Genomic DNA, 18,351 nt, shown 5'->3' with positions numbered 1-18,351 from the left:
TGAGGCTGTGGACAGGTCTCTTTTATACAGATGATAAGTTCAAACAGGTGCCATTCATACAGGTAACGAGTGGGGGACAGAAAAGCTTCTTACAGAAGACGTTACAGGTCTGTGAGAGCCAGAGATTTTCCTTGTTTGAGGTGACCAAATACTTATTTTCCACCCTGATTTACGAATAAATTCTTTACAAATCCTACCATGTGAATTCATGGATTTTTTTTTTTTTCACATTCTGTCTCTCACAGTTGAAGTGTACCTCTGGTGCAAATTACTGACCTCTGTCATCATTTTAGGTGGGGGAACTTGCACAATCGGTGGCTGACTAAATACTTTTTTGCCCCACTGTATCATTCTGGGAGAAGCAGCAGTCTTCTTCAAATCATTTAATTTATCGGTATGTTAACACCGTTTGCACAGCTTGTAAGGGGGTTACAGAGATAATATAATATCATAAAAGTTGTTTATTTGAAGCTGTAAATGACTTGATTGAAAAACAAATGTCCGTTTGCGCAAAGTCTGGGAGCTATAGTTTATTTTTTATGCCTGGAAATGCTATGTACTTAAAGATTTGATAGTATGAGTGTAAATTTGTAACAGGGAGAGGTTTCCTTGCTCTGATATGGAGTTGGAGCAAAAAGCAATGCTGTTTGGCTTTAATAGGGAACTTTTTTTATGGACTTTGAAAAGGACTACAGGAAGATTGATAAGAATAAAAGAAACTGTTAATTAATGGACTTGATGCTTATAAGTTCTCAGTTCCTGTAATGGCCTTTCCAAAAAAAGTTTCTTAGAAGATCATTTCTGTATGAAACGGTGAAACACTTTGGCATTTCTCGCAACATGTTTTCAATATTGGTGTATTAAAAAATAAAACGTTTATGGGTAAATGAAGCATCTTTGTGCACAATTCCTTCATAATAATATCTGTGTGTCACACCTGAATCCTTCCACCTTGTTGTACACTACAGTACACTAAATATGCAAACCTTTATTTTATACATTTCAAAACCAGAGTACTAAACCAGGGGGAATTGTTTAATAGACTGCAAACGTGTTCATAGAGGCACACTTAGAAAGCTCCAGAAGCCAAATCTGGAGCACTTGCCTGGCGGGCTTATTTTATTTAATATATTTTAACACCTAGTTATATTATCAATCCCCTTTAATAAGGACTTCATATTTGCTGTAAGACTCTTTTATAAGCACTATGATCTGTGATATACTCCTCTGTCACACCAACCTCCTGCATGTCCTCCTTCATTACATCCATGAACCTCTACTGTAGTCTTCCTCCTTTCCTCTGGCCCGACGGTTCCACCTTCAGCATCCTTTGTCCATTGTAACCACTAATCTTCAAACCAACTCAGTCCAAACCAACTCAGCATTGCCTCTAATTTTGTCTCCAAACCACTCAGCCTAATGTGTCCATCCTGGTCTCATCATTCCATTTTGTCAGGGCTGTCATGTCCAAACCATAGATCACAGCAGGTCTCACTACCATCTTATAAACAGTCCTTTTCACTGTTGCTGCTATTCTTCTGTCAGAACTCACCCCTGACACTCATCTCCACCCACTCAACCCTAATTGAAAAAAAATATTCATACTTTTAATGTCAGTATTTCTGCTAAGTACCAATCAGAACCAACCACAGCACAGAAACGGCTCTTACTGAAGTCACTGATGACCTGAAGGTCAACAGTGATGTATTATGATTCTTTCACAGAGACATTTCAAGGATCACAATTTAACTTGTTTAACGGGTCAGATTCTTGATTAATTTTCTAGAAACTTTTCAGAAGTGAAAAGAGATAAGATGGAAATATTTGTTGTTACTCCAAAAAGTCAAAGACATAAAATAATTTATCATCCTTTCTCTGAAACACAGTGAACAAGTTATGAAGCTTGGCATTATTTTTTCGACAGTGATCTAAGCTTTGATAATCACTTTAATAATTTAATAAAGTTACCACAACTGCTTTTTGTCACTTGAAAAAATATAAAAAGTTAGGCTCTAATGGGGTTCAGTGCTGACATTCTCCATCACTGAACCCACCCTACTGGAGTGGCTGGGTCCAACGGGCCCAGGGCGCTCTCACTTGACCACCCTCCTCAGGACTGGCTCCAGGGCAGGGGCCCTGGTAACCCCATCTTGGGCACAGTAATTCGTTCTCTTGATTTCTTTACTTCTACAGAGGTCCTCTGAATCACTCTTTGTCTGGCCCTTCATACAGGACTAATTTGCTTTGGGGCAAAAACCCCTCAGCAACATAGCCCCTGGGCTCACTGAGACACACAAACCCCTCCACCACCACAAGATGGTGATTCACTGAGTGGATTTAAGTTAAAAAAAAATAGCTTCCATGTAGTTAAAAGGAATCTGTCAGTCTGGGTGGTTTTTCCATGTCACATGAACACAAAGTTGGGTATGATATTTAATTTGAGGTTCTGAATAAGCCCTAAGTACGGACATTTTCCAGTCCACTTAAATGCACACAGAACATGCACATAGGATGCACATAGGATGCAAATACAGCAGCCTGGTAACGCGGTACTTTGCAGAGGCAAGAAATTTATTATGCAGTTAAATCAACGGTACGGTCACAGTTAACAGTCATGAGGAAGGAAGGACAAACGGACCCCGGGGAGAGCAGTCTGCCTTAGGAGGTTTGTGGCAGGAGGAAGTGGTGAGCTTCAGATGCAGTCTGCCATTTCTTCAGCTCCACAATCAGCTCCACAATCACCGGTTCCTGTTGGCTGGTTATTGAGTCGTGCACCTCAAGTGACTTCTTCTCTTTATCTGCCGAAATCACGCAGGATTACAGAGACGGAAAAAGAAAAGCTCACTGACTAATGATGCAATTTCATTCTTTGCCTTCTTTCTTAATATCCTCTCCTAGACACAGACCACAGCATCTACAGCTGCTCTGACTCTCAAAGTGGTCTAGTGCTTTTATCCTGTCTTATGTATGTCAAAGCCATTTTGTCATGAAGCAGTCTTCTCGCTAACCTTTTGACGATGCTGCATTGTGCTGTCTCCCTTTTGTTTCCTTGTCCTCCTTCTTGTCGTCTTTGATTTTCCTTCCCAAATCCTAAAGATGTACGAAAAAAATAGCCCGGACATGTCAATTTGTTTTTTGTGTCCTTTCCTACAATGCTACTCTTTTGGATGGATTTTCCTATTTTAACCTTTGTCCCATGTAACTCATCCAGAAAACAGCAATAATATCTCAGCAAAACATAAACTCATATGTGCAAACTTGCCTTTTGATGTGTTTGTGTTGCTTCCACCTCAGAGTCTGTGTGCAGCATGCCAAAGTCACAGAGGACTTTAACCTGCTGGCCTCCTCTGACCAGGCTTTGCAGGGGGATGTGCACGGAGCCAAGGATTCGTCTGATCGGGGCATCTTGGACCAGCTCAGATACAGATTTTTTATTTTTGTCTTTAGACTTGGTGAAATCAGATTTAACTGGAGACTAGAAAGAAGAGACCATTGACATTAAATAACTTTCTGTTTATATACAGTCCCATTGAGGCTTTCCAAGCAGTTATTATGTTTCGGTTGATTACAACCCCATTTCTAAAAAAAAATTAAAATAAATAAAATAAAACCAGAATCCATAAACCCAAATTTTATCCACCACAGGACACAGAAAGTGTTTAAAGTGAGTGAGTTAATATTTTTATTGGCAGCAACACATCTTTAAAAAGTTGGCACGGGAGCAACAAAAACCTGAAAAAGTAAGTGACTATTACAACTAGGTTTACTGGCAACTGGTCAGTAACATGATTGGATATAATCTTATAGAGGGAAAGTTACACAGAACTTAAATGGGCAGAGGTTCACCAACCTGCAAAAAACTGCATCTATAAATGATTTCAGAATAATCAAATCAACAGATTCAGATAATCTGGAGGAATCTCCTTACGCAAGAGATCGTTGGATCGTCAGGCAGCACTGCATTAAAAACATGTCACAGAAATCCCTGCATGGACTCAGGAACACCTCCAGAAATATTCATCTGAGATCACAGTTCCCTGTACCATCAAGTGCATGTTAAAGGTCTGTTATGCAAAAAAGAAGGTGCCACATATAAACATGAACCTTTTAGTTGTTTTTTAGATTTACTGCTATTTCCCTGACACTTATCTCCACCCACTCCACCGTAACAGAAAAAATGTGCATACCTTTAATCTCTCAGTATTTATGATAAGCACCAAACAGAAACAGCTCTTGGGATTCCCCAAGGGTCACTTTTTGGTCCATTTTGAACTTTTGAACCTTTATATGCTTTCGCCTAGTGTTGCACAAATCACCCCTGACACTCGTCAAAAGCCTGCATCTCTGAAGTAAAGGCACCATCAGCGTTGAAAGGAATATACAGTATGCAATAAAGCATAGCTTCCGACACTGAACCCAGACGTAAAAATCAGAGTATCTGTCCACATCACAAAGTTTCTTCCACGTTCCACAACGGTGCAAGATTTCCCTGAAAATAAGTTCATTATTGTGTCTGCAGTCGGTGAGTTAGGTAATGGCTGTACCTACAGTTCAATGGTATTACATGATACACTCACTTCTTTCTCCCTCCTGCCTTTCTTCTCTTTTCCAGTTTGGTTGGCTTTGGTCAGCGGGACTTCTTCAGAAGCTGCAGGCCATGACAGGACCTAAAACCACAAACTATGAGTTTCGATTCATTTTGCGGCTCACAGTGGCCAACAAATCTTCAGCTCATTGTCTGCTTCAGAAATAAAATTGAATATTTCTGGTGTTCTATGTGCTAAATCTGATAAGGTGCCTTCCTCCCTTATTGCATCTGCGTGTTTGATTTGCTACCAAATGACCCATTTCTCAGGAGGGCTGAGACCCTGAGTACGAGTACACATGCTCGTGACCTGCTCATTGTCTCCTGCTTCTAATATATTTATTTTTAGGTTTAACCAAATAATTTTGGTCAACATGATAAACTGTGACTGTTGTGGAGAGCCTCATCAATAAGCTTACAGAGACAACATTAGTACTGAACAGGCCCAAGGTTATCATCAACTGGAACTCTTTTTAATCAGAGTGCAGCATCAAGTCGATTAAACTCCTGGGATATTGATCAGGTCAGTTTAGTATCAGAGGGTTTTTTTTTTAAACAGTTTCAGATGCTTTGGTGTTAATGAAATTAACAACAGGTGCACTACAGTGAGAACAATAAGACAACCCCCATAACACGAATGGTTTTACAGGTGGAGGTTGCTGGCAGTAGGATCTGTGTCACTGCTGGTGGTAGGAGGTAACACCTGGACCAGGACTGTCTCAATAGCATGGACGAGATTCCAGGAGACAGACACTTACTCTAGTAGAGCGGGACAGGGCCGTAGAAGGTCCTTAAGCCATCAACAGTACCGGTATCTACCCTAGTGCGCACAGAGGAACAAGATAAGCTCTGCCACAGATACAAAATGACCTCAGACTTCAACAGACTTCATGAGGGTGGCCTGAGGACAATGTCATTTAGTAGGCGCTGTGCTCACTGTCTGGCTCTTAGCTACAGAATACCAGAACTGGCAGGTCCACCACTTTTCACAAATGAGAGCCGGTTCACCCTGAGCACATGTGACAGACATGAAAGGGTCAGGAGAGGCTGAGGTGAACCTTAAGCTGCCTGTAACATCCTTCAGCATGACCGGTTTGGTGGTGACCCAGTGATTGTCTGGGGAGGTATACCCATGGAGGGGTAGTCCATCTAACCAGGTTGCACCTCAGACTGTCCAAGAGTGATACCCTGGTCTAGATCTGGGATTAGATCCGCAGGACCTCATCCATCGTCACATTACGTGCATACTAGGGGTGCAACGATACACAAAATTCACGGTTCGGTTCGATACTTTGGTGTCACGGTTCGATATTTTTTCGATACAAAAAAAATGTTCATGCCTTTTTAATTTGTCATTTATTAAAATTATAAATATATATTTTAACTCAAAAGTACAGTTTTTAAATTTAACCCTAACCCTTGTGCGTGTTTTTTATTTTGACAGCGAATGCGCACCTGCGGACCACTTATGTGCAGCCCTGGTTATTTAGCTCATATTGCAGCAACAGAAATTCTTTTGTCCATGAAACCATAAAGCTGCACTTTCTTTTTGCCTTATAGTCTGATTTGTCATAACTTCTCTGTTTTGTGGTAAGCTTTTCTTTGGCTTCTTCACCCTGACCTGTCTTATTTGGCTCAGCAGAACTAAAATATATATCGTGCTGCTTTTACACACGCACTCACATAAGCTCAGCGATTCTCTGCGCGATCAACCTCTCACATGTTTAAGCTTGCTGCGGGAGATTTCACTTGTCATGTTTGCATAGTAAGCTAACGATTAATAAGAGATGTCAGAGGAATTGGTGCACAAATTATCATCACTCACAGATCAGTGCTGTCGCTCTCTATACACAGTTCGCACGATTGCAAAGTGAAAGCAAAAAAACAAGCGCAAATTCAAACGCGATTTCAATATGTCACATATTGACAGTGGCTCACCGATGCCAATGACATAATTACCCAGCTACATTTCTGAAAGAATGCAAAAGCATTGACATATATTTTTCCTTCCTACAATAGCCCGACGGGCAGGGAAGAGATAGATTTTGGTAGCCCGACTGAAAAAATCGCTAGCCCCAGGACTTCGGGCTAGCGATTTTGCGAGCCCTGTATCTGATTGAGGAATCACTCATCTTTGGAAAAGAGAGTTTATTACAGAGAAATGTCTCTTTCCAAAATAAAAGCTATACTATCCGCTTCTTCTGGGCTATATTCTCAGCAGCATAAGGAGAATCACGTGCTAACAGCTGTCTAAATGACTGGCTAAAGTTAGTAGCATGCTTGTTGTTTTTGTCTTTGCACTAGGATGATGTCGGCGTAAATGTGCAGTCATATTCGTTGTGTTCCCACTAGTGCTTTCAGGTTAATCTCGTTGAAATGACCTTAACGCCACAACACGGCAAATCTCCGTTAACGAGCTACCGCCGATCGCCCTGTGCATGGGGCTAGACGGCCAACACGTTAACGAGCTAACTGCGCTAACACACTAGTTCCCACCCATGTAATTAAGCATTGCGTGGCACATCCAACATACTGTTTCACTTTAGTCCATGACTCGCTTACCTTCAGGGTCATGCGTCACATGAAAACCAAAATAATTCCAAACGCCAGATCTGAATGAGAGTGGGGGAGGTCCATCTTGCAAGGAGAGCTTAACTTCTGTCTCGCTAGCTTGCCCTGCGCTCTTCCTTCTGACTATGCTGTCTGTGTTGAGCGCTCAGTGGATCTGCGCTTGACAGTGCAGCCTAGGCGGAGTAGTCGAACACAGATTCACTGAGCGCTCAACACAGACAGCATCGTCAGAAGGAAAGTTGATAAAATAAATTACAAATGTTGTATTGTTCGATACATATGCATACCGAACCGAAAGCACTGTATCGAACGGTTCAATATCGATACGAATATCGTTGCACCCCTAGTGCATACTACCACATGGGGTCATACAGACCATTCTGAGTTGCTGCATTGAAAGTTTGGCAAAATGGACGAGCCTGCAGCATCATTTTTTCCATCCATCCATTTTCTTCCGCTTATCCGGGGCCGGGTCGCAGGGGCAGCAGCCCAAGCAGAGAAGCCCAGACCTCCCTCTCCCCAGCCACCTCATCCAGCTTATCCGGGGGAACACCAAGGCGTTCCCAGGCCAGCCGAGATATATAATCTACCCAGTGTGTCCTGCCCCAGGGCCTCCTCCCGGTGGGACATCCCTGGAAGACCTCGCCCAGGAGGCCTCGCCCAGGAGGCATCCTTGTCAGATGCCCGAACCACCTCAGCTGGTTCCGTTCAATGTTGAGGAGCAGCGGCTCAACTCTGAGCCCCTCCCAAATGGCCGAACTTCTCACCCTATCTCTAAGGGAGAGGCCAGCCACCCTTCGGAGGAAGCTCATTTCTGCCGCTTGTATCCACGATCTCGTTCTTTCAGTCACTACCCACAGCTCCTGACCATAGGTGAGGGTAGGGGCGTACATCAACCGGTAAATTGAGAGCTTTGCTTTCACACTCAGCTCTCTCTTCACCACAACAGCCCAGTACAGCGTCCGCATCACTGCAGCCGCTGCACCAATCCGTCTGTCGATCTCTCGCTCCCTTCTCCCATCACTTGTGAACAAGACCCCGAGATACTTAAACTCAGGGTCTCGTCCCTGACCCGGAGTGGGCACTCCACCCTTTTCCAGAAAGTGATCATTTTTTCACTTTGATTTTTGTGTGTCTTTGAATTCAAGATGACCCCAATGAAGCACTTTAACTTCTTCAAAGTGCCTTTGAGTCATTTCAGGTTTCAGTGAAGAACTTTCAGTGAATCAGAAAAATTTGGCTGCAGGCCTGAGCAATCACACACCCTATCAAACCTGACTTTCTGTACCTTTTCTTCCTCTAAGCATAAACGCAGTCCCCGATTGAGGAATTTCTTTAAATCTCCCAGAGCGCTCACAGTGTGGGTTTGCGTGTCACCGAAGTCCATGCTCTCTGACCACGACAGCTTGGACGTGCTGTGCCTTAACACTTCTAAGGAGTAAATAAGAAAAACATACAAAAAAGTCCAGCTTTTGAATTGTTATGACTACACACTGCAGTAAAAGAAAACACACAAGTAAACCAGATATAAACTGGCTGCTCATCAGTGCCTTTGACACCTGATGAAGGCGATAAAAGATCAGGTTCGTCATTTGGTTTCAGGTTATGTAGGCATACAGCTCTTCATCGGCTGATCTGACTGTAGTTTCCTTTAAAGCACTTGTGTAAATTCCACAAACTTTATAAGAGAAAAATTCTCTCATTTGAACAGGACACATCACCAAGTTTAAGAAATCAAAGTGTCTGTACAAAAAGCTGTCACAGTGTCTGCTGTGCTTCATCTGCAGTCAGACGTTTACGTCAAAGACACACAGGTCAGATGAGATAAGTGTTATTACCACATGTGTTGCCACAACTGGGTTTCTCTGAGTTCAGAATGCCGCCATCTTGTTTGGACGTCTGTTTTTCGCCGTTCTCGTTTGATCGTTGGCCTTCAGTCACAGATCTTGTGTCAGATTTTGTCTCAGTGTCAAGTTTCTGTAAAAAAAAAGAAAATCAATTTCAATTTGGAGTAATGGGATAATTTTACTTCTGTGGTACTCTGAGTCCTTTTTCCTCCCAGTTGTGTGCTTAAATTTAGGAAATGATGTGCTCGTTTTCCTTTTTGACTGAAGTGTGTGGCTTGTGTATTGTGTTTTTGTGACGTTAAAGACTTGTTGCTGTCTACAACATAGAAAGTGGAGTTACAATCTCTCCAGCGATTAGAGCATTGTCTGTATGAGATGGTTGTGTGTTAGAATCCTAGTAGATCAGCAGTGTGTGAAATAGTTATTCCCCGTTCTGGTGCTCAGTGTCAACGTCAGCGGGTTGTTTTGAGTTGCTGCTGTGTGACTGGCTAATTAGATTTTTGCATTAACATACAGCTATACCTAATAAAGTGGCTACTGAGTCAATCAGTCAATGGCCACAAAGTCATCAGATCTGACAGATGTGTAGTAGAAAAACAAGCAGTTGCCATTTTAGAAGAATAAATACATTTACATATTAAAGAAGTATAAAAAAAGAAAACTATTAATGCTCCCAAACCTTGTCAGTAAATGCAACATTTTTTTAAACATTACTGCACTGTAAATGTGTCCTATGGCACGTGTGTACTCATGTACTTACCCATGCCGCTTACCCTTACCCTAACCATCAAAAACGAATGCCTAACCCTTACCCTTACCCTAACCATAACCTAATTGTAACCCTGACACTAAAACCACATTTTAAGTCTGAAAAATGCCTTCAAACTTGTGGGGACCAGGATTTTTGGTCCCCACAAAGATGTCTAAACAGGTACACACTCACACACATATGTATATATACTGTATTATAATAACATAAAAATATTACTCATGCCATGTAAAATTAATACTAACAATATTTCTCCTTCACTCTCACTGAACTGTACAAAAAATCTTGTTGCATTTTACTGCATGTAATAGCCGTTACACGATTTTTCTTATTAATTTTTTCTATTTTTAGTTTTCTAATATATAATATCTCAATTTCACATTTGTGCTGCTGTAATAAGTGAATTTCCCCAATGTGGGATTAAATATTATGTCTATGTTTCACCATGACTCGTTCACCTTTTTCTGTAAATGCAAGCAAAACTTTGTTGGCCTGTTAAAGTTAAACAGGGTTTATAACTGTATCTAATGTAATACATTAGATACAGTTGCATTAAAAGATATTTAGAAATTTAAAGCAAATCTTAAGATTGCCGGTAAATTGCTAGATAGAGATTTTAGAAGGATTTTGTTGCTGCTTGTTGCTCTTAATTTAGTTACAGCAGTGAAGTAAATACATTAATCACGTGCAACAAAAGAAAGGTGAGGTTAAAAAACCCCACAATAGAATAGAATAGAATAGAATTCAACTTTATTGTCATTGCACATGCACAGGTACAGGGCAACGAAATGCAGTTTGCATCCATCCAGAAGTGCTTTAGTGATATAGATATATTACAATATATATTAGCAATAATATAGATATGTGAGTATATTACAGAAATGGGTCTATTATGGTATGTTATAATGTACACGGTATGAAGTATGTTGTGAATATTCTATAACTATAAGTATGTACAGGCTGTAGTGAGTACAAGCTATGTACAGGATATGAACAGGATATAAATATGAAAAAACTATACAGAATATGAAATAAATAACTTTACAGAATCTGGGATATACAGCTATACAGAAATGGGAACTATGCAAGTTGTAAACAGTTGTAGGATTAAAGATTATCGAATGTACAGAATGATTATTTACAGAGCTATACAGTAGTGCAGTTAAGATAAGTGAGATATGTGGATAATTTCTACAGAGGCTATATAAAGTGCTATGGCGTCATGTCTGCTTTTGGTTCAAACCTCAATTTGTAGTAAAATTTTAATAAAGAAGAAGAAGAAAGATGTGAAGATGTAGTGTGTAGTAGAGAGATTGCGTAACCAAGGTGGAAACAACAAATGACGAACTTATCAGCGTGTGGGTAGCTTTATCTTTTAACACAGGAAGGAAATATGTTGTTTGACTAAATTGCACTCTTTATTCTGACAATTGTACGTCCAAAGCTTAAATGCTTAAAACCATATTAGAATGAGGCCCAAAACATTTAAAAACATTTAAACTTGTAGCTATGCTAAAAATGTGTGGGAAGGATACGTCACAGAGTGAGCAGGTGTCTGATGCCTCAGGAACTCGTAGGTGATAAAATAGTGGTAGCTGACCACAGGGAAAACGGGAGCTTTGTCATCCACAGTCATCCGAGGATCTGGAATTCCCATCATCCTGCCCACACTCACTGTGGGTGACGCTATGCCTACTGCCAGGCCTGTGCAAAGTAAAAAGTATTCTGATGTTATGACCTGTAAGCACATGCTCAGTGTGCATTAAAATTATATAGAAATCTGGGGCCCTCGCTCACAGGGCTCATAGGGCAGCTTACACACTCACCACTCATCTTGGCCAAGCCCCTAAAGCGAATCCTCTCCTCCGGGGAAATCCATGAGGTGTCCAGACAGGAAAGCTGCGGGAGGCTGTCCACAGTCAGTCCTGGGTATGAAGATGCAAGCGTGAAAGGATTTCCCTCCAGCAGCAGCGTCCTGAGGCAAGGCAGGGTGCTCAAGCCATTTAGCAGAGCTGGCTGGTCCTGAAACCCACAGTCGCTGAGGTCCAGACACACCAGCTGTGGCCTGAGGACAGACAGAGGTGCTGGCTTTACAGGACAGATGTGTATGAGACAACTTCTGATCCAAATAGATGTTAAAGAAGATGACAGATATCTTATTTCATTCATGCAGCTATTAACTGTGTTTTAACACATCTTCCATCCATCTTCATGGGATGGATAATACTCAGATAGGTTATGATATTTAAACGATGCTCAGTTCGTACTAAGAGGGCCAAAGTGTGCCAATAAAATACCTCACACCACACACACACACACACACACACACACACACACACACACACACACACACACACACACACACACACACACACACACACTGTTTCACTTTAACAGTCAGCCTGAACTGTTGATATGAGGCAGGATGGATCATGTTTTTCACCATGTTTTCATGTTGAATCTGTGTGAATTGTAGCCCCAGTTTCCTGTTCTTAGCTAACAGGTGTGGGACACACTGCGGCCTTTGGCTGCTGTAGCTTATCTCCCTCTCTCAGCTGACAAGCAGCTTTTCGTTTTTCACCCCAATTGAATGTCAGCAGGTTGTTTTGGGTGTGACATAAAAGTCATAAAGAAAAATATAATAATATATAAACACACACACACACACACACACACACACACACACACACACACACTGGATACTTTCTCTATTTCAACCTGTTCTCTATAACTCATAGAGATGGTTCTGGGAAATCCCTGAAGATCAACAGCTGTCATCCAAACTCACTTAAATCATCCTTCTTCCTCATTCTGATACTCAGTTTCATACATGCCTAAACACACTGTATTGCTACATCGTGAATGGCTAATTAGATATTTGCGCTCATGAGCAGCTGAAATGGTGTGCCTAATAAAGTGGCCAGGGAATGTATATACATAGTGAAACTGAGGAGCACAAAATAGTTTTTCACAGAAACGCAGGAGCCATTACTCCTCATCCCTGAGTGTAATTTCCACCCAGGGTCGCACTGACACGAATCCGTCCGTGTCTAAAATAGTTACAGTTTCTCTAGACCAGGGGTGTCAAACATAAAAAAAGATCAAAAAATTGATCTTTTTTTTTTACACTGGGCTCACAGTAAATATAAATACAGGCTGAGTTTCACCAATTCGACCCACTTAATTAAGTTCAAAATGTATGTGGCCCACACTATAAAAGGAGTTTGACATCCCTGATCTAAACACGTCAGTCATATTCAAAATATGCTTTATTTAGTCATGAATTTCAAAGAAATTTATCTGGGAAATCAAAATCAAGTCAACTGCGAACGGCTATGACACAGCATCCTTGTAGGCTGTTATCACAGTTATCGCTAAATGTCAGCTACAGTGTGTGTGCCAGTCATTTAAGATCCAGATGTAATAATCTCATTCTGCATCCACAATGCAAATCTCCTCCCGCGACATCCCAGATTCACTTAAATCGCCTTTAAAATCTCTTTTAAAATTTTGATTTTCTTTTCTTTCTTTTTTCTTTTTTTAAACCTGTTTTTTCCTCCGTCTATGATGTCATGCCTGTTTTTGTTTCCTTCCTTTTTGCTGTTCTGGTTGTTAATGCTGAGGTTTCAGTTGGGATGCAACCAATGACAGTTTCATTGTATGGCACACAAATGACTGATGAGCACTTGTAAAAACCCTTTTGACTAGTTTAAGCCAGTTACTTAAAGTTTCCCGGGCTTGACTGATGTAGCTGCGTTTCCTTCTAATTTTTTCTTATGTGGTGTTTATCAGTTGTGAGCTGCAATCTTTGGGTGTAGCGTAGGCAGCAAAGGGCGGTGTCAGGTTAACCTGCAGGAAACCCATGATGACAGCCAAGACAAGTCCAACTTTTACTGATAAAGTTCACTGCGTAACAGAAACATTGCGTCTGTCTCTCTCACAGAGTTGAGTTTCAAAAATGAACGCCATTCGAAATGTGGGACACCGTCTCAGTGAATGGACCAAGGGGGCCACAGAAGGCACCTGATCAACGTAACTCCAAAAAAGAAATAAAATCAAAGCTGTATGTTTGGTCCTCTAGTGTTTCAAACTATAAACATCAATGCAACTGTGTCTTTTTGAGACAATCTCAGGCTCTAAAATACCCTCAGTCAGTGGTCACACTTGGAAAGTTACCCTTAAAATCACAAACTGTGTGTGCATGTGTACCAACGGGGATCCAGCCGCCCACCAATGGAGATAAAATTCACTGCAAATCATGACGATGCTGTTCTGACTGATCATTTTTGCATTACGATGGTAAATTTCTGCTGGGATTTTCCTGATATGGAGCCGGTCATTCATAGGCCGTGATATCATTCGAATGCTGTGGCCTTCACAGCTATCAGGTTGAAGGGGGTTGATCTTGATCTTGAAAAAACTAAAGGTGCACAGAAGCAGCTCACCCGACACTCTATCAAGACACTTCATGAATTTCCATGGTTCACTCAACGTTCAAATCACATTTTTGTAGATTTGTAAAATACTGTGTAAAAGTCTTCTCTATATTTTTGCTTCCAAGGAGCCAAGCTATTTTTTAATTGGTGTTGAGCATTCGTTTTCCAGGCTTTCTAAAGTGTTTTGTTTGTTTTTCACTCGTTTTCAGTCCACTTCTTGTCATTGTCCATTTTCAAAGTAAAGTTTTTGTTGTGTTTTTTGTTTTTGGGGGTTTTTTTGCTTGTTTTTTTGTTTGACCTATGAATAAAATAAAAACACACCACTTGTTCCCATTTTATTAACTGAATTGGTGAAAATGACATAGACTACACCCAACATATAACATAGTTTGGTAGGCATAAAATAGTATTTTTGCACCAATGAGACGATTTCCAACGAGCTACAAGCCAAAAACATGACATTTATGGGCACTGTGTGCAGTGTGTCTTTAAAAAATCTTGAGGGAACTGGACAAGTGGAGGACAAAAGAAGTCCATCCAAAAGCTGCTCAACAAGGCTCCTCTCTCCCCTGTACGAGCCATTATACTCCTGTTTTCACAAGATGTTTAACACTTCCTGTTCTGAAAAATCCTGACGGGTTTGTAGATGTCTGCAGTTCTGGTTAAGTGATGATTAAGAGCAGAAGCCTCAGAGCTCTAACATGAAGCTGTAATACTTCCTTTTGATTGCAACAGACACAGACATCATCAGACCTGTATTCCCCTCTGGTATTATAATTCTGTAAACTGTGAAAGCTCTGTTTTTTCCTCACAGTTTTGTGGGTGAGATGAAAAGATTTTACTCCCAACAGGGTGTGTTTTAGTCTCTGGTGGCCACTTTAGCAGCAAACCAGCTGATATTGCTTCAGTTTGATCAGTGCAAGTATGACACACAGGTGTGAAGGAGAAGTAAATCCACATAAAAGCAACCTGCAATGAAGTAATGTCACCTGCTGACTGATTAGAAAGTACACAATTGCACTTGAAAGCTTGATTTGACCTGGTTTGGTTTTCTTAAAATGCCAGAAAGCTTCCGGTTTGTGTGTATGTGTGTGTGTCTGTGCATGTGTGGTGTGTATTATGAACTAACCACTGTCTTCCAGTAAGATGAGTGACATCATTGTGGGAACCCAGAGTGTTTGAGCCGAGGCCGAGGTACTGCAGGTGGGGAGGAGGAGCACCGCTGGTGAGGCTGTCTAAAGACGACAGCCGGTTTGCACGTAGCTCCAAAATCTTTGAAAGAAACATGGTCAAAATGTGTCACTCACTCATCTCCATGCAGCATCAGCTACACTATGTTTTCTGAACTTTCAGATAAAAGCCTGCTGGGCGTCATCATCATAGATCTGAAAATGAAAAAGAAACAAACAAAATAAACACCAAGGACTGATTGACTTGAGCTGCTGAGCTATAAGTCTGATTGTGCATTAAAGCCCAAAACTTTAAAGCTTCACAGTCCTTGGCATGTATGCGTTATTGTGTGCACGCTGAACGAAAGAGGCAAAGAGAGATAAAAGAGTGAAAGAGAGAGGGAACAAAGAGCGAGAACGCGAAAGCAAAAGAGCAAGTGTGACACTGCACACTGGTTGCAGCACTTGTCATCGTCACCTTCTCGTGTTATCGAGGCTGTGGTTGTCAAGAGCATCAGATTCCTCGGTCTTCGCCTGGTGCAGAACTTGAACATCTCAATAGCCAGGATGTCTACTTTCTGCAAAAACTGAGGAAAGCCTACATCCCACCTCCCATCCTCACCACATTCCTACTGAGGGACTATCAAGACCATCCAGAGCAGCTGCATCGGTATATGATAGTGAAACTGCACAAAATCAGATTGAGAGACTGTGTGGCAGAGAGTGAGAACAGCTGAGAAGCTCTTTCCTCCATCACAGAATCTGAATCTGATTCTCACTGCATCTGCAAAGCCAGCAGTGTGGCTGGATTTGCAGATGACTCTACGCACCCCTCGTTCAGGCCGCCACTGCCAGACTGTGCTGGGCTAAGCTCTCAGTGCATCAACACGTTAAAACCACTTTCCCACAGACGCTTGTGTTCAGAATTTACACACAGTCATCATGGGTTTAGTGCTAATTTGAACTGTTATTTTTCCGTGGTTTAAAGTTTTTACAGCACACATGTCTTTAATGACTTTAAAAAACAAGAATTGAGTGCAGAAGTTTGAATTTATTTTGGATTTCGTCTTCACACAGGGTAAACATGTACACAGAGGCTCAGACTTTTACACACACCCCCACTAATATTTGGTTAAACGCCCCTTAGCAAGTTGCACCTGGATGAGACACTATTGGTAGCCTGGCTGGATATTTGACCACTCTTCTTGGCAGAATTGTTCGAGTTCAAACTGGTTGATTTTGCTGGCACAGACCCAACTTTTAAGGTCATTAAGGGAAGTTTAATGTTAGCCTACTGTGTCCATTCCAAAACCAGTTTGTTTGGGATTATTGTCCTGCTGGGACTGCCAAATGTGTCCAACTTTCAACCATGTAGCTGTTGATTTGAGGTGAAGTTGAAAGATTTAGAGGTAGTCCTCCTCCTCCATTATTCTATCCACTTGCATGTGTTGCAATGTGACAATATAAATGGCAGCAAAACAGAGCATGATGCAACCGCCGCCATGCTTGATAGCTGGTACAGTGTTCTCAGATTTGAAAGCTCACCTTGATTCTTCCAAACTCAATAGCTCAGTCTTTGTCTCATCTAACCATAAAACTTTTCTCCAGAGGGCTTTGCAAACTTCATTCAACTGAGCTTAAAGGCTTCAACTAAGGCAGATCTCATGGGTAAATCCGAAAGCAAGGGTGTCGTCTTTGATGATGCAGAAAGGGACAGCTATAGTGTTTTTTGGTGAATCATGAATCACATTTAAATGATAACAATGCTGTCTACACTTAATCTGTTAAGAGCTGCAAATTCAAGCTGAAGCAGGACTGGGACTTGCCTTTAAAGTGCGGGGAAGGTGTACTGTGGGTACTTCTGAGATTTTGTTAGCACTCAGCACCAGCTCCTCCAGCTTTGAGAACTTCAACAGGCCATCGTCAATGGCTGTTACCTGAACACGCAGACAGACAGAAGATAAACCTTTACAAATGTGTAAAAGCATCAAACATTAAATAAATCCGTGCTATGATAAATAGTGGGGTGAGGAGTCATCCGAGGCAAACTGGTAGCTTTGAGCTAATCTGTGGCGAAGAAACATTAGACAAACTGACAGCAGTTTAACATTGGGACAAATATAAAATTCACCCCCAATAACCCTTTATATCACAGTCAGTGAAGATACTCATATGGTTCCTTCTCAATCTGGGGTACAAAATGTTTTATTCTGAATGACTGTGGATCATAGACTGATCAATGACTGTTGCCAAAGGCTATCAGTGAACACAGGTGCACTCCTAATGAGAGGCCTACTCACGTCTCTGTCAACAATACGAAGTGAAGTGAAGTAGTTGTAAATGAAGGGGGCGTGGAGGCGTTCAGGTGTGAGCACAGCCAGCTGTCTGAGAGGCAAAGCTTGAGGGCTCCACATTGCATCATGGCGCCATGGAGAATGAGGGCAGCTCAGCAGATCCAGGAGAGCATCCGTGGACTCCATCTCTGCTCGCTCCGCACTCCCTTTGGTGTTTCTCTGCAGATTGAATCCATGTTTTTAATGTCTTAGACTCTAAAGTATTTATAGACAAGTCAGTGTTTTAGATACTTACCCATGTGCCATTTCCACCGGGAAAGTCATTCAGACATAGGCTGCGAATCAGCTTCTCTATCACAGCAGACAGTGTGCTTGAGCTCATGGCTGACTTAGTCACTGTGTAACTTCATCACATTTAGGCGGATTTACACCACGGTCCCACTGTAGCTAGTGTAGTTCGTGCATTCATGGTCAGTCTTTGGTCTGTCTGTCAGAAGAAAAGGACTTCTGCTCTTTGTTTACAAATGCCTGTAGGGTTGCCTGGCAACACCTGGGGCTCCATGCAGCTACCCTGTGAAACATTAGGAGGGAGTTCGGCATGAATGGCTCTGAAGTCCTCTGTTTTACTAACCATTAAAAATCAAACACATTAACTGAATAAAATGACGGCTGTTCTTCTC

General features: G+C 41.6%; 1 protein-coding gene across 1 annotated transcript; it reads right to left on the bottom strand.

The window, feature by feature from the left end:
- Nucleotides 1–2,571: 2,571 nt before the first annotated feature.
- On the bottom strand, nt 2,572–18,062 carry LOC309718639 (leucine-rich repeat-containing protein 43-like). The gene is made up of 12 exons (XM_082554082.1): nt 17,967–18,062; nt 17,648–17,890; nt 17,204–17,314; nt 15,338–15,480; nt 11,599–11,837; nt 11,313–11,476; nt 8,995–9,133; nt 8,445–8,587; nt 4,578–4,667; nt 3,263–3,475; nt 3,009–3,090; nt 2,572–2,798 (listed from the first exon to the last, which is right to left on the bottom strand). Exons 1-12 carry the CDS (start codon nt 18,051–18,053, stop codon nt 2,659–2,661), a joined length of 1,794 nt encoding a protein of 597 aa, XP_082410208.1. The 5' UTR covers nt 18,054–18,062; the 3' UTR covers nt 2,572–2,658.
- Between the last annotated feature and the right edge of the window lie 289 nt (nt 18,063–18,351).

The sequence above is a fragment of the Aulonocara stuartgranti genome (genome assembly GCF_965226115.1).
Source record: "Aulonocara stuartgranti genome assembly, chromosome: 12".
Lineage (NCBI taxonomy): Eukaryota > Metazoa > Chordata > Actinopteri > Cichliformes > Cichlidae > Aulonocara > Aulonocara stuartgranti.
Note: the sequence above shows the minus strand (reverse complement) of the source record. Positions and strands in the feature narration are given on the sequence as shown.

What these genes read in the sequence shown, in the direction of transcription:
- LOC309718639 (XM_082554082.1), bottom strand. Translation starts at nt 18,053, where the DNA reads ATGAGCTCAAGCACACTGTCTGCTGTGATAGAGAAGCTGATTCGCAGC. An exon ending in TATGCTTAGAGGAAGAAAAG is followed by an intron (nt 4,668 to 8,444) that starts GTACAGAAAGTC and finishes TTGTGGTTTTAG; the next exon opens with GTCCTGTCATGGCCTGCAGC. An exon ending in CAATGCAGCATCGTCAAAAG is followed by an intron (nt 2,799 to 3,008) that starts GTTAGCGAGAAG and finishes TGATTTCGGCAG; the next exon opens with ATAAAGAGAAGAAGTCACTT.